Below are 16,273 nucleotides of genomic sequence, written 5' to 3'. Positions count from 1 at the left end.
TGTCTGTTTCACCAGGCCTGGGATTATAAACACATGCCCACATGCTCAACCTCAAAAATGTGGGTTCTAAAAGACCAAACTCCAGTTCTCATGTGTGCAAGGCATGCGCTTCCCTGGCTGAGCTATGATACCAATTCTTGCTCCCCAAGTTGAAATGTGTGTTTACCCACTGTCTTGGTTGACTATCACAGTTCCTTTGGTAAGGGACAGAAGCAGAAATGGGCCATGTTCACTAACTAGGGATCTGTTTGTTGACAAACCATGACTTCACCCAAGTCCCAATGTGCCACCCAAAGGCTTCTTTCCATTCTGTCCTTCCCTGATATCCTTAGTCCCCTGCTAGCCTCCAGTCTTGTGATTTCTGACTCACCTGCTCATGAGACCACGTCCTTTCTGAACCATCTTTGACACAGACGTCAAGCCTCAGCTCCGTCCCCGTGGCTCCATGCTTGCTGTCCACACATAAGTTTGCTGCCAGGTTCCGAATCTGTAGCAGGAAGAACACATGAAGCATGGGGCTGTGTCATTACTCCCTGGCAATGCTAGGATGGATCAAGGTCTCCCTCAGTTAATCTTTTTGATGACGCTACTAGAAAGACACCTTGAATTTACATGCGGTCTGTCTAGAAAAATGAGGACATAAAATATAACATAGTCTAGGTGGAAGAACGTGACATAGTCAAAAGGCAAAATTGCATCTTCTTGCAGCAAAGTTAGTCTTTGATGATGTGGCAAAGGGAGTGGGGTAGAGCCTTGACCTCTCCAATGAGAGCATATTCTTGCTTAGGGAGTTCTTAACATGAAATTTGCTATTCTACTTTAAGCACATCTACTGTTACCCTCCCAGTCGGGAGAGAATCCAGGCAGGTGTTACAGGGGAGGTGTATGGTTAAGGAAAGGGGTCGTCCAGCATTCCACAGCTCTGAGCAGGTTTCAGTGACTTCTGGTTCTAGTTCAGCTGCAATTGGATGTTGTCATAGATGGTAAATTAAATCCAAGAGGATTAGCTATCCTAGCTGAAGATTATATACACATTTCATAGTACAGTTCTTTCCAGTTATTATCTTAATATGAAATAGAAGTAACTAAAGGGAAATAATGAAGAAATATCAAGAGCAGAAACAGCGACAGATGTGGATCCTGGACAGGGGCAGATCATTGTAGTATCCTTCTTCTTGGAGTGTCCACCAAATCTCTGCTGGCATCATCACCATAGCTTGTAGTAGGGCAAGAATTGTTTTGTAAAGTCTAAGAAAGTTTAAAAAAAAAGTTTTCTAGATTTACAAAAATGGGAGCCAAGCACAGCTTCTTGTTAACTGCATTTTTTCAGATAGGCTCTGTTTGCAAAGGAGGTACAGCAAAAACTGCTCAGCTTCTTTAAGAAAAAACAGCAGCTTCCTGGTTCACAAGCACAAAGGCCTCTGACTCTTTGAAGGTCTGTCTATGGAGCATGTAAATGGGGCTTGTGAGTAGAGAGTGCTACAACTTGCTTAATGGCAGCGTAGACCTACTGTGTGACTAAAAATGGGACTGTGAGAATGGCTCTCAGAGGCAGCAAACAGACCTCCACCATGTTGAACTGGGCGGAGTCAACAGGCAGGGTTGCAGAGTTGATCATAGCCATGCCCACTTAGCTTTTTTTTAAAAAGCAGTCTTGGTCAGAAAGTGATTACAGATGTGTAATAAAGACAGATTTAGATGAAAAAGACTTCTAAATGGGTAACATTGTTGGATAAATATACATAGACTTGAGAGAGAGAGAGAGAGAGAGAGAGAGAGAGAGGAAGAAGAAGAGAGTATAGACACAGTTATAATATAAAAGAGTACAGACAGTCATAGGTTAAAGGAGTAAAGATAATAAAATAAATATTAAACTTGTAAAAAATAATAGACTAAGAAAAATAAGCCACATAAAGATGGAAAATACACAGAGAGTCTGGATTATGTATATTATTGTGTTTTCTTTGAATTTTTGACTATAAATGAGCTAAACGCAAAGAGATATTTTATTGTACGGGTTGCTAAGCTAAACCAATATATATTTATTTTAAAGGCATCTTGACTTCAAAATTTGGGTCTAAGGATTTGTTGCTTTGGAAAAGAAATTCTTCTCTTTTTTCCACAGAGGACAAGAACCTGTGGATTCCTTCCAGACTAATGTGATTTGATGGACCAATATCCCCCAAAGGTCTGCATGAACCCTAAAATTACTTCACTCAACAAAAAACAGGAAGTAGTTTGGAGAGAACTATGTCCCAATTCCGAAATATTGTTTATAAATGTTTGTTTAAAAGGGTATATGCTATAGAGATTTACATTGGTATGGATCTTGGTTTATTGATACACATTTAAGGTCAATTTTGTTATATGTATATTTCTGCTCTTGATTAAGGTATTGTGTTTGTGCAATTCATTTAAAAATTTAATGTATAATTAAGAAATACAGGTTCATAGATAGTCATCTATAATAGTCAATCTTGTAGTCATGTTAGTTAGATTTTCAAGATGTACAGTGATATATTTCAGATGGCTAGGTCTTCTTCAAACCTTTCAAAGACTTACAGAATATGGCATTTAAATATTTTAAGAACTTAGTTGTTTCTCAACAATGAGATACGTCTGCTCTTGGCAGCACCAATCTACTTCAAGATGACGATGGGCATCAAAGAGGCTCCTCATGCAGTTTATTAGCATTTGGGCAAGAAACTTCTCTTGCCTGAACTGTTTGACTGGACTTGCAGGACCCATAGAGAAGCCACGTAGCTGCTGAAGGAGACAGTCGCTAGAACTTTGCCCGGTAAGCCACAGCCACATGGTGATACACTGATTAATAGAAATGTGTTAATTTAAGATATAAGAGCTAGCTAGAAAGACGCTTAAGTTATTGGCCAAACAGTATTGCAAATAATATAGTTTCTGAGTGATTATTTCAGGTCTGGGCATCCAGGAATGAATGAGCAGCCTCCATCAACAGAATGACTCCTGAAGTTGCCTAAAGAAGGTGAGATAGTCCTTCAGCGTTCCTGCTTCATGAAAGATTCTTCAAGACATTCTGCAGGACACAGAAGAAAGTGACTGACAAACTGACAATATAGGCCAAACTGTCTGAAATTTCCTGCTTCATGAGAAAGTTTACCAGATACTATGGGCTGATGGATGCCTACAACATTACAGAAGAACTTTAGGTGACTCTCCAGGCAGTGAGATGTCTCTGTCAATTCTAGAGTTTTGGAAGTTGCTTACAATGTACTTCCTTTTTACTTAGATAATATTATATCCTTCTGAGTCTTTGATGGAGTAGAAGAATAGATAACTATAATTATAGTTTTCCTTAGTTATGATAAATGTTAAAGTAGATATAAATATTGTAACCGTAATTCTTGCTTGACACCTGTTTTGGTATATGTAATTTTACTATGTTAAAATTAAAACCTTCCTTTTTATTTGAAGAAATGGTATGGGAAGTCCTTCTGTATATGTGTTGCTTTTATTGGTTAATGAATAAAGAAACTGCTTTTGTCTGTGATAGGGCAGAATAGTGCTGGGAGGGGGAAACTAAATTGAATGCTGGGAGAAAGTAGGTGGAGTCAGTGAGAAGCTATGTAGCTGCCTGCAGGAGATAGACATGCTGGAACCTTGCCAGTAAGCCACAGCCATGTGGTGATACACGGATTAATGGAGATGGGTTAGTTTAGGATATAAGAGCTAAAACTATGTTTAAGCTATTGGCCAAACAGTATTGCAAATAATATAGTTTCTGTATGGTTATTTTGAGTCAGGGTGATCAGGAAACAAACGAGTAGACTCTGCCAACACAGGAGTTCATGAGGGTGAACTTGATTGCTCATCAAAGCACAGCTGGTTGATCATCACTTAAAGAAAATGATAGCTTCATCTTTTGGAAACAAGGACTAAGGGTAAACTTTATTCTGGGATTTTGAAAGGGGGAAGGGCAAGAGAGGGAAAAAAAGGTTTTTATAAATTCATTTTCCATCATGTGTGTGATAATGCACACTTGTACTTCTTTAGTAAAATAGGGACACAAAGAGTTAGATTTCACCATCTCTGTCACGTGTGTGTGTGTGTGTGTGTGTGTGGTGGGCAGTGTCCTGCTTTCTATCCCAGACCACCCAGGAACTTTTGATCCTCTTGCTTCAGCCATCTCTACTGGGCCTGGTGTGCTTTTACTGCGCTGAGCCCAGCTCGCTCTGAAAAGCTCTGGTTTTATGTCCTCCTCTGGGTCCAGTGTGTCACCTTTCTGTCACCTGAATAGCACCCTGAGAGGTTTGTCTTTTTACCACTGGGCCCTACAATCCCCTGACACAGTCTTGTTAGAGAAGGGTTTGCAAAGCGTATGCTGACATCACTTTCATGGCATGACTCTTCCCTCTAAGGAAATCTAGGCACTCCAAACTGCATTTACGAGGGGGAAACAGCTGTTTGTATACTTGCGACCACTTTGCCACAGGAGAGGCTTTCCCACACGGTTGACCTTCAAGCTTGCCCATCCACAGGACTCTGCTCTTAGAAATGGAGGAAAGACATAGCATCCCAAGCTAGGGACAGGAGTGGTGGCTCTGCCAGCTCAGCCGGTGGATACAACCAACCCTCCCAGAGAGCGTCCGCTTTGTTTCCAGAAGTTATGGGCCCTAAAGGTCTCTGCCAGGGATGGGGGGCACCATTTTCTAAACTCTTGAATTTTCTAAATTCTCCCTCAAATGGCAGCTGTGTAGACAACGGAATAAACTGCCTTGTAAGCCAAATTTCAAGTTTCAAAGGCGTAATTGTCTACATCTGTGTAAATTCCAGCACAAAGTTGTGCCAGAGAGGAGATACTGAGAGTTCAGGACAGGACAAGGTAGACAGCTGGGACAGACTAACACCAGGCCACGCTCACTTTCTTCTTTCTCCTTTGTCCCTAAATCTGCAGTCTCTGGACGTCTGTCTTCTCAGTTTCTCCTTTTATTCACAAGCACAGTTTCATGAAAAGAGGAAAAAGAAGGTGAGCAGAATCCAAACAGAATAAAGGCTTATAGACTGTAGGTGTTAGTATTTATAAATGATTTTATTTGGTCTGAGTTCTACACTTGTGGCTACACACACACACACACACACACACACACACACACCTCGAATCTAGGACATGGACTATTGCATAAATCTGTGAGAGAGGACATCACTTTTAGGCTTCATTCCTTTGACATCCAGCTCCAGGGCTTGACATTATTAAATTGCCTCAAGGGATCTGGAGGAAGGCTAAGTAGGATGAGACAAGTGAAGTGGTACTTGACTAGGCAGGAGTAGGAAGAAGGTGAAAACCAGGGAGAAGGGAATCACAATGAATTGCAGGGACACAGAAATATGATCCTGTGGGGTAAGGGCTAGGAAAATGTAGAGAGCAGAGGCTTTTTGTAGGTTTACAAGATGAGCCAGGTTCAAGTTCAACAACCATTTATCTCCCCACCCAGAAGCTTTTAGGGATCCCAGTTGGTGCAGCGATTGATCTCAGTTGATGCAGTGATTGCCCGGGATGCCCCAGGTTTCTTCCTCAGTATCAGGTGTGGTGGCACACACCTGTAGTTCCAGCATTCGAGAGGTGGAGGCAGGCACACCTGCTGCAATTCCAGGTGTAGTTCCAGCAAGGTAGAAGGAGGGGGACCAGAAGGGCAAGGTTTTCCTCAGCTGCAAATTATCGAGTTTGAGGAATGCCATGGAATACCAGAGATCTTGTCTCAAAAGCAAAATAAACTAAAAACAAAACGAGATATAAGAGAGATATTGGCACGAGCCAGATCTCTGTGAATTTGAGACCAGTCAAGGCTACATTGTGAGTCCTTGCTGTGGAGGACAAGGAGGAAGAAGAAGAGGAAGAAGAAGAAGAAGAGGAAGAGGAATAAGAAAAGGGGAAGGATAAGAAAAGGAAAAGGAAGAAGAAGAAAAGGGAAAGGAAAATAAGAGGAAGGAGAAGAAGAAAGAAAGAAGAAGAAAAAGGGGGAGAAGAGGAATAATAATAATAGTAATAATAATAATAATAATAATAATAAGAAGAAGAAGAAGAAGAAGAAGAAGAAGAAGAGGAAGAAGAAGAAGAAAAAAACAGGAAGGAGAAAGGGGAAGGAAAAGGGGAAGGAGAAGATGATGAGAAGAAAAGAGAGGGGAGAAGTGGAACAGAGAGGAGAAAAATAGAATAAATATCAAGTAATAAAATGATTAATAGATATAGAATTGGCCACCCATTCTAAAATTGTCTTTATTTACTTATGTTTTGCCTAGAGAATAAGGATCTCAATTGGGTGTTAAGTAGACAGAAATACTAGGCTTTACAAACAAGAACCTTGGTTTGTTAATTACTTCTAATAGCTTTGGGGTCTTCTAAATGAAATTATGGGTTCATCACTCACTCAACTATCAAAACTCAAGTCCAAATGGATTAAAGACCTCAATATCAGTCCAAACACACTGAACCTGATAGAAGAGAAAGTGGGAAGTACTCTACAACACATGGGCATAGGAGAACATTTCCTACGTATAACCCCAGCAGCACAAACACTAAGGACATCATTGAATAAATGGGACCTCCTGATACTGAGAAGCTTCTGTAAAGCAAAGGACACTGTCACTAAGACAGAAAGGCAACCCACTGACTGGGAGAAGATCTTCACCAACCCCGCAACTGACAAAGGTCTGATATCCAAAATATATAAAGAACTCAAGAAATTAGACCGTAAAAGGTTAATCAATCCAATTATAAAATGGGGCACTGAGCTGAACAGAGACTTTTCAACAGAAGAAGTTCAAATGGCCAAAAGACACTTAAGATCGTGCTCAACTTCCTTAGCAATCAGGGAAATGCAAATCAAGACAACATTAAGATACCATCTTACACCTGTCAGAATGGCTAAAATCAAAAACACCAATGATAGCCTCTGCTGGAGAGGTTGTGGAGAAAGGGGCACTCTCATCCATTGCTGGTGAGAATGCAAACTTGTGCAACCACTTTGGAAAGCAGTGTGGCGGTTTCTCAGGAAAGTCGGGTTCAACCTACCTCTCGACCCAGCAATACCACTATTGGGAATATACCCAAGAGATGCCCAAACATACAACAAAAGTATATGCTCAACTATGTTCATAGCAGCATTGTTTGTAATAGCCAGAACCTGGAAACAACCTAGATGTCCTTCAATGGAAGAATGGATGAAGAAAGTATGGAATATATACATATTAGAGTACTACTCAGCAGTAAAAAACAATGACTTCTTGAATTTTGCATACAAATGGACGGAAATAGAAAACACTATCCTGAGTGAGGTAAGCCAGACCCAAAGAGAGGAACATGGGATGTACTCACTCATATTTGGTTTCTAACCATAAATAAAGGACATTGAGACTATAATTCGTGATTCTAGAGAAGCTAAATAAGAAGGTGAACCCAAAGAAAAACATATAAGCATCCTCCTGAATATTAACCTTCATCAGGCGATGAAAGAAGACAGAGACAGAGACCAATATTGGAGCACTGGACTGAAGTCTCACGATCCAAAGGAGGAGCAGAAGGAGAGTGAGCACGAGCAAGGAACTCAGGACCGCGAGGGGTGCACCCACACACTGAGGCAATGGGGATGTTCTATCGGGAACTCACCAAGGCCAGCTGCCCGGGGTCTGAAAAAGCATGGGACAAAACCGGTCTCGCTGAACATAACGGACAATGAGGACTACTGAGAACTGAAGAACAATGGCAATGGGTTCTTGATCCTATTGCACGTAATGGCTTTGTGGGAGCCCAGGTAGTTTGGATGCTCACCTTAATAGACCTGGATGGAGGTGGGTGGTCCTTGGACCTCCCACAGGGCAGAGAAACCTGCTTGCTCTTTGGGCTGAGGAGGGAGGAAGACTTGATTGGGGGAGGGGGAGGCAATGGGAGGTGGTGGCGGGGAAGAGGCAGAAATCTTTAATAATTAAATAAATTAATTAATAAAAAATATATATAAAAAAAAGAAAAAAAAAAGAAAAAAAAAACCTGCTGTGTCCAGGCCATAGCTACTGGTCACAGAGAAGAGAGAAAAGGAATCTATCTCCTCTGTGATGGAGCCCCTAGAGCAGTCAGGACACCAGAGAGCATGGAAAGAAGGGAGGCCCAAAATCTCCCAACATTTCTGGCTCCAAATTTTAAATATGATAAAAAATATCAGGATGTTCCTCTTCATGGAGTGTGGGTGACTTGGTAAGTGTTCTGGCTAGCTAGAAGGCATTTGCTTAATTCATGGTTGATGATTATGAGGGAGGGCCCAGCTAATGGTGGGTGGGGCTGTCCCTGAACTGGTGATCCTGGGTTCTGTAAGAAAGCAGAAAGCCGGCTGAGCAAGCCATAAGGAGCAAGCCAGTAAGCAGCACTCCTCCATGGCCTCTGCATCAGCCCCTGCCTCCAGGTTCTGACTGTGTCCTCACTTCCTTGGATGAGGAACAGCGATATGAAGTGTAAGCCAAAGAAACCCTTTCATTCTTAACTTGTTTTTGGTCATGGTGTTTCACCACAACAACAGTAACCCTGACTAAGGAAGCAAAGTAAAAGTTGCTTTTGCAGAACTAGATAGAGAAGACAGGAGTAGAGAGGAGTGTAGGATAGAGAGACAACTGAGTCACAGCAGGTCTGGGTTCTGCTCCTGAGCTACAAAAGACTTTCACTACAACTTTGGTCACACATCCCTTTGTAAAGTTCAGCTTGCCCACTTATTAAAAAAAAAAATCTACATTCTATTGTATGAAGGAATTTTAAATGAAAAAAAAAAAAAGCCCGAAAATAAAACCACATCCAAGGGGTGCTTTTCTATGAAAATCCAAAGCCTAAGAGAAGAAAATAGCCTCTACTCACCAGGAGCCAACACTTCTAATGGGAAGACACCACTGACGCCATCTTTTCCAGATATAGCAGGTTTGACCTGGTTCGCTGTCATTGTCAACAAGAAGAGCGACCCTCCAGATAAGGATTGCATCGATAAGACTGGCCTGAGGCCATACCTCTGAGAGTCTAATGTGATTGACAATTGATGTGGAAGGGCCCAGCCCACTGTGGGAAGCACCAATTCTAGGCAAGTGGGCTTGGGGTGTCATGAAGGTAAGCATGATGCAGAGGGTGTTCTAGGAAGCAGCATCCCTCCAGGGTCTCTGCTGCAGTTCCTGCTTTGAGGTTCCTGTTTTGAGTTCCTGCCCTGGCTTCCATCAGCAACGGAGGGTTGCCTGGAAGTGGAAGATGAAAATAACCCTTTCCTACCCAAGGAGCTTCAAGTCAGAATGTATTATCTATTACAGGAACAGAAAAAAGGAAATAGAACAGAGCAAGCTGAGGATGAAAGAGGAAATGACCAATTCTGAGGAAGGCAGGTTGGTGCTCTTAGCAGAATTTGTGACATTTGAAAAGGTACAAGAGGATGAATGATTTCAATCTAGAAAGTGAGGTGAGGTAACAGAAGGAGACCATAGCCTTAAGGTTTATTTAGTGAAATAAATATTGAAGTTCGAAAGGAAAAGGGGTGTGTGTGTGTATGTGTGTGTGTATGTATGTGTGTGTGTGTGCTGGAGCTTGAACCCAGGGCCTCACAAATGCTCAGGCTATACTTTCTCCCTGAGGGCATCCCTAGCCCTTTGTTGTTGTTATTAATGGTGAACAGAAAATGTTCATTCAGCTGGAAGCACCTGCAGTTATCTCAGTTTTGTGGACAATGCCACCGCCTCATAACCTGGGCTAGCTGCTTTCCCAACCTTGACCATATCAGTGTCACGGATTTGCTTCACAGCTGGTTTGATTTGGTGCTTGTTGATTTCCACAATAACCACAAATGTCTTTTGTCAGTTTCACCCTTGACTTGGGGACCAGGGAACTTTGATGAGGGCACTGTGGTTAAATTGTTTCCACTTGGGATGCTTGCCTGAGGACTCTGCTTCTGGAGCTGCGTACTGGGAGCTTCCAGAAAGCCGTTAACATGCACATTTTTATGTTGGTGGCTGTGGCTTACCTTTCCTGTTCACCGTCAAAGCCTTTGCCTTGATTTGCCTTGGGAGAAGGTGGAGAATCCTGCTTTGTTTCTGGTGCCCTTTTGGCGAACACAACACTGGAATGCTCTTTGTAGGGAATGGCATGTCATGCAATGGGCAGGGCTCAGAATAATGCTTGTCAAATGCTGGGAATTGTCTGAAAGGGCAGCTGTCAGGATTGAACGGATGCATGCAGAATGCTTAGTCCAGTGTCCTGTGTCTTATAAGTGGCCAGGAGATGCTGGCTGCCATTTGTTTTTTAAGTTAGCTCATTCAGGAATTGGGGCGATGTCACAGTCAAATCACACAGCATTTTGCTTTGAGCACTTCAAATACGAGGATATTACAACTGACAAGGTTTTGCTCCACCACCTCAGACCAGTTCTTCGGTGTCTCAGTTAATTTTAGAACTATTACTTCCAGTTGCTCATGATCTAAGGCAAGCCCCTGTCTTGCATGCCCATCTCTCTCCCTTTACCCGGAATCAGCTCCTGCCTGTCTATTTTAGTACTAGCCCCTGCATGTACTTTTCTGCTCCTCTCCTTTTTAGTTCCTCAGGCCTTTGATATCTGCTTACAGACTCTAAAAATGTAAAACATACATAACACAAAGTTTGCCATTTTCATTTTTTAAACTGCTCGATTCAGCAATATTAATACACTCAAATGTTGTGTAATTATCATTGTTATTTATTCCCAAGGAGTTTCAATTATTCAACACAATAACCGTTAACCATTAAGCAATTACTCCTTGTCCTTGGCAATGTCTGTTCCACGGATGATATGAATTTATGTGTCCTAGGTATTTCCTATCAGTGGATCACAGTATGTGTGTTCTTTGGTGTCTGACAGTGTAGTCAAGATATACCCCTATTGTAGCACGTATCAAAACTTCGTTTCTTCTTAAAGATGAATGCTATTTGCACACACACACACACATCCTTACACACACACCATCTCTGTTTATTCATATATTGGTGGATACTTGGGCTTTTTCCACCTCCAGGCTACTGTAAATAATGCTCCAATAAACCTTGGCACACAGATTCCTGTTTTGAATTCTTCTAGGTACACACTTTGGACTAGAATTCATTATTTTTGAAGTCCTGCCAAGCAGTTTTCCATAGAGTCTGAATATTATATCCTCACAAATAATGTACAACAGTTTCCAATTTTCACATATCTTGCTGGCATCACCCCTTCAGTAAATGTCCATTGCAGGCATGAAGCAGTGTCTCTCTGTGTCCCTTATGGCCAGTGATTTTGAACACCATTTTATGATGATTTGTCCATCTTCTTTATAGAGAAATCTGTTCTAGTCTTTTGCTCACTTTCGAATACAGTTACTTGTGTTTTTATTGTTGAGTGTTAGTATCTTTCTATATTATGAATATAAATATCATACCAGATATGATTTTCAAATATTCAATTTTATCTAGAGAGTTACCTTTTTACATTAGTGATAGTGGACTTGATGGACAAAAGCTCCAATTTTGATAAAGTCCAATATATCTAGTTATCTAGCTTTCCTTTGGTTGCCTGTATGTGTGTGTGTGTGTTCACATTTAAGAAATTGTTTTCAATCTAGAGCCATAAAGTTTCCCTCTAGTTTTTGTTTTCAAATTTATTTATGTTTTTTTTCTTTTTTTTTGATTATAATTTTTTTTGCTATTTATTTATTTTTTTTATTAATTAATTGATTTAATTATTAAAGATTTCTGCCTCTTCCCCGCCACCACCTCCCATTCCTTCCCCCTCCCCCAATCAAGTCTTCCTTCCTCCTCAGCCCAAAGAGCAAGCAGGTTTCTCTGCCCAAGGACCACCCACCTCCATCCAGGTCTATTAAGGTGAGCATCCAAACTACCTGGGCTCCCACAAAGCCATTACGTGCAATAGGATCAAGAACCCATTGCCATTGTTCTTCAGTTCTCAGTAGTCCTCATTGTCCATTATGTTCAGCGAGACCGGTTTTGTCCCATGCTTTTTCAGACCCCGGCCAGCTGGCCTTATTTATGTGTGTGTGTTTTGCCTGCACCTATGGATGAGCGTTATGTGTGTACTGTTACCCGTGGAAGCCAGAAGAGGGTGTCAGATCCCCTAGAACTGGAGTTTTAGATGGCTGTGACCATTCTGTGGGTTCTCTGTAAGAGCAGCAATTAAGCTGCTATCTTAATTAATTATACCTGAAACAACACTCTTTTCAAATGAGGTCATCTCCTGCTGATGCTTCTGTACATTTTAGAGTCCTTGTTTACCCGTTTACTATACAATACACTCTTAAATACTAAAATTTTCATGCTCGAAATACTGACATGATTTCTGTTCCTGACAGCCCACCAGTTATGCAGGCACATACAAGCTAGACAAGTTTATGACATCATCCAAGCGAAGACGTGGATGGAATGCTGGGAACGCGAGGGCAAAGGCAACAGCTAGGGAAAAGACAGGGAGAAGAGGTAGAAAAGGGGGGGGCAGTAGGGTCAAATTCTGTAGGCAAACTGGAAAGATGACCTGCGCCGGTTAGGAAGTCATCAGTGACCTTTGAGAACAGATTCTATGGCGAGAATGGAGAGAAAGGACAGAGTGTTCAGTTGATTGAAAGAAACTGCGAGGTAAAAGTTATGGTCAACGACTGAAAGCTTCTCTTTCTAGAAGCTGGATCACCGTGGGACTGATAGATGCAAGGCCACAACAGAGTTAAAATGGACACGGTTGATTTTGGGGATGCAGTGACTGGAGGCTGGAATTTTCGACAAGCCGTAACACAATTCATCTGAGGCTTCAGAAAACAATGAAGCGCTGTTAGGAATCACGGTCTGTAAACACAAAGCGGCGCGAGGGCTCTAACCACCCTGACTGGACTCCTCGCGGCTTCAAGTTTTGCCTGCTAGCCACTGCGCCATTCTCGCCTCAGCGAACGCGTCCCGTCTCTAATTGCTCCATGCTGGTGGCATCCAACCGCTGTTGGCAGAGACCAGCTATTGCCTTTCCTTGAAATGATGCCCATAGAGATTTGCTTCCTATCTTGCGCACATTCTCTTCTGAATTTACTATAAATGTAATTGCTTTGGCATCTCTCTCTTGCCCTGGGACTTACTAGAGCTGCTCATTTCAGAAGGCTGGCTTACATTAGACAAGAGAAACACGAGTCCATGGCATAAAGATTGCCAGGGGGCCTTCAGATTCATATATACTCTGCTCCAAATAGTCTTTTACTGAAACCAGGTCTTGCCACTTAAAGTTAAGTATTGTATTATTAGAACATCATGTATAACCTCAAAATAGGAACTTTTAAAGTTATGGGTCATTTGTCAGAAACAATTCCATCTCCTCCCTCACAAAGCTAAAAAGGGAAATTTTTATAAATAAGGGACTCCTTTGGAGGTTAAATAAGTAACTCTTCTCTGACAAAAGGAAAATAAATCAGGACAGCCTTCTTTAACCCATTTTGTGCTGAACTGGATTCCTGTACTTGATCAGTGCCGCTACCATGCTGTGTGGTGAGTGCACTTACACGTACATCTGCAGCCTCGAGAAAGCAGGTGATTTGCCCAAGATTACACAGCGAGTGGGTGGCAGGTGAGGTTGGTACTCATGGCTTTGACTCCCAGGCCTGCGCTCTTGAGACCTCAGAAGGTAATAGTTATAGCTCATCGACTAGAAAAGTCTCATTTGGGGCTGACAAATTGCCGCAGATGGCTTACTGCGCCCGAAAGAATAGATGGGGATTACTAAAAGCTACGAGTCCTTGGGCTTCATAAAGAGGACTTTGTCAATATTTGCATCAGAGTCTGAGGCTCTAAAGCAGAGTGAGAAATGAATGGCTGACACTAAGGAGGACTCTGAGGGATTGAGAGGTGACAGTCGGCTCACTGAGCTCCAAGACTCACAGGGAATATCTGGTGACTTATGAATGTCCCCACAAGTGGCAACTGAGTGACATGATGAGGAAAGTACGTGTCCTAAGAGAGAACAAGACTGGGAGGGAGAGAGCTGGAAAGGAAGGAAAGGAGAGAGGGAGAGAGGGAAAAAGGGAGGGAGGTAGAGAGACAGACATACATAGGCAAACAAGCAGGCACCCAGATGCACAGCAACAGACAGGCAGGCAGGCAGGCAGGCTCATGCACGCGCGCGCGCGCGCGCGCGCACACACACACACAGAGAGAGAGAGAGAGAGAGAGAGAGAGAGAGAGAGAGAGAGAGAGGAGGGAGGGAGGGAGGGAGGGAGGGAGGGAGGGAGGGAGAGGGAGAGAATTTCCAAACTTAGCATGAGAGTCTAGATTTTGAGCCCTGGTCTTTTCGAAAATGCCCTTTTCGAAAGACAGAAAAGACAGAGTAGCACCGACCTCATCTCGACCTATAGAATTCACTGCAAAAACAAAACACAGCAAAACAAAACAGAAAAACCTCTTTTGTGTTCAGCCACCACACATGCCCTACTCTGCCTGGCTCTGCCCAAGTGGAAAAATGCATTCCTGCTTTTCCCCTTTGCCCTTGAAGATTAAAACACTTTGCTAGTTTGGATTTACTCTTTGTAAAACCAAGAATGTAGAACAATTTGCATAAGAATTTGAATCCTTAGAAACAGAATTCCTTTTTTTAGCTTGAATTTTCTCCTTAAGGTGTGGTGTTGTAATGTCATGGAGTCAGAGAAGGAAGTTTCTTCTTGGATTGTGTCACATTCTCACTACGGGGCCAGAGTCAGAGTTTGGCTGAGAAACATCTCTTGAAGGGTCAGGTGACAATTCATGTGGGGAACATGAAAGCAGATATTTTGAAAAAAGCTGGAAGTAGGAGTTAGGGTATTGAATGAATTATTGGAATCCCTGTTTTCTCTGTAATTTACTAAAGTAGGATGAATAAGTGAAAAGTGGGAAGAGAGGAGGAATAATGAGATCAACTGGAATAATTTCTAGTAAGAGTTTGAGAAGAACACTGTGGAAAACTGAAGCGACCCTCACCACAGGGACAGCAGAAGTCGTGAGAGGCATGCTTAGCAGACAGCTACTGAAGCCCTGCAGTCTTCCGTAGGAGAAGGATGCTATCGGCAGAATCCATCCTAAGATGATAGCCATGATCCTCGAGTCTGTGTCTAGACCTTAAGTCAAGCAGTCTTCTGTAGGGAGAAGGACGCTATCGGCAGAATCCATCCCAAGATGCAAGCTAAGCATGCTCCTCGAGCCTGTGTCTAGACCTTTAGCCAGGAAAAGCTGCTCTGAAGGCAAATGCACAGCAATATAGAAATTGGCTCATGTTCTCTGAAGACAATGTTTCCCCTATTAGACCCCAAATATGGGAAGTCACCCACACAATAGACTACAAGTCAGTAATGCTGGCTATCATGTTTCTAGGATAGTTCCTAAAAAAACGACATGGAAATATCTCCTTTGCTTAAACTCCACCGTGTAGGGTAAGTACCTGACCATTTAACTGACATCTGAACATTTAATAGTCCTCAAAATTTTCTCCTGAAATGCAAGTCTGTGAAGCCAAACTCTTATCCCAAGGGTTGGACTCAACTACACATTGCTAGTAAATGGGACTTTCTGTTGTTCTGATAGAATCATGAAAAGCCACTTCCAGTATTGTCCTCGCTGCTGAGGTCAACAGCCATTGGTTTTGAAGATGAAGCAATTTTTAGCACTTGAAAAATTACTCACGCTAGCTGTCTTGATGATTCTTCTTTCGAATTTACGTCAGTTGGTTGAAGAGTGGGGAGGTTTAAAAACCTACCTAATATTCACTTGCTTTGCTCTTGTGTAGGACTTAAGATAGGTCATTAACGAAAGTCTACAGTCAGATTCTAGGACTGGTTCTGAGAAACACATGTTCCTTAACCCTGGACAGAAGGGTAACCAAATGCCCAAGATACCTGGAAATATGTGGCCCTGTAAACTTCTCTAGAGACTCAGCCTCTAGAACCCATTCTTGAATTGAATAACCAGCGCTTTAAGAAGGCCAGCAAGTTGTGCTTAGCTCAAATAATTCTCAGTTGAGTTTTCTGTTGTAAATTTCATTACAGGATAGTTAAGGAGGTGACTTGGGTCTTCAAAGCAAAAACTCAGACTCAACCCCACCAAAACAACAAAACCAGACACCTCTTAAATTGCTGTAACGTAGCATTTATAAAATATTTCACAACAAGACCCCTTTCCTGCAAGTGTTGTCTGGTAGCCTTGTTCAACCAATCTATGCCATTTCTGTTTTGTAAAGCTTTAGATTGAAAACTGTTAAAAATGTCTGCA

At 42.1% G+C, this 16,273-nt stretch overlaps 1 protein-coding gene across 3 annotated transcripts in view; it reads right to left on the bottom strand.

Moving 5' to 3' along the window:
* The window catches only part of Galntl6 (polypeptide N-acetylgalactosaminyltransferase like 6), a 1,046,769-nt gene that overhangs the window by 27,755 nt on the left and 1,002,741 nt on the right, over window positions 1-16,273 (bottom strand). For all 3 annotated transcript variants that reach the window (XM_057752992.1, XM_057752993.1, XM_057752994.1), the window contains one exon: window positions 371-487. In XM_057752992.1, the coding sequence (XP_057608975.1) occupies window positions 371-487 (117 nt within the window). The remainder of the gene's footprint in view (window positions 1-370; window positions 488-16,273) is intronic.

This window comes from Chionomys nivalis, chromosome 20 (assembly GCF_950005125.1).
Source record: "Chionomys nivalis chromosome 20, mChiNiv1.1, whole genome shotgun sequence".
Taxonomy (NCBI): Eukaryota; Metazoa; Chordata; class Mammalia; order Rodentia; family Cricetidae; genus Chionomys; species Chionomys nivalis.
This window is presented reverse-complemented; position numbering and strand designations above follow the sequence as displayed.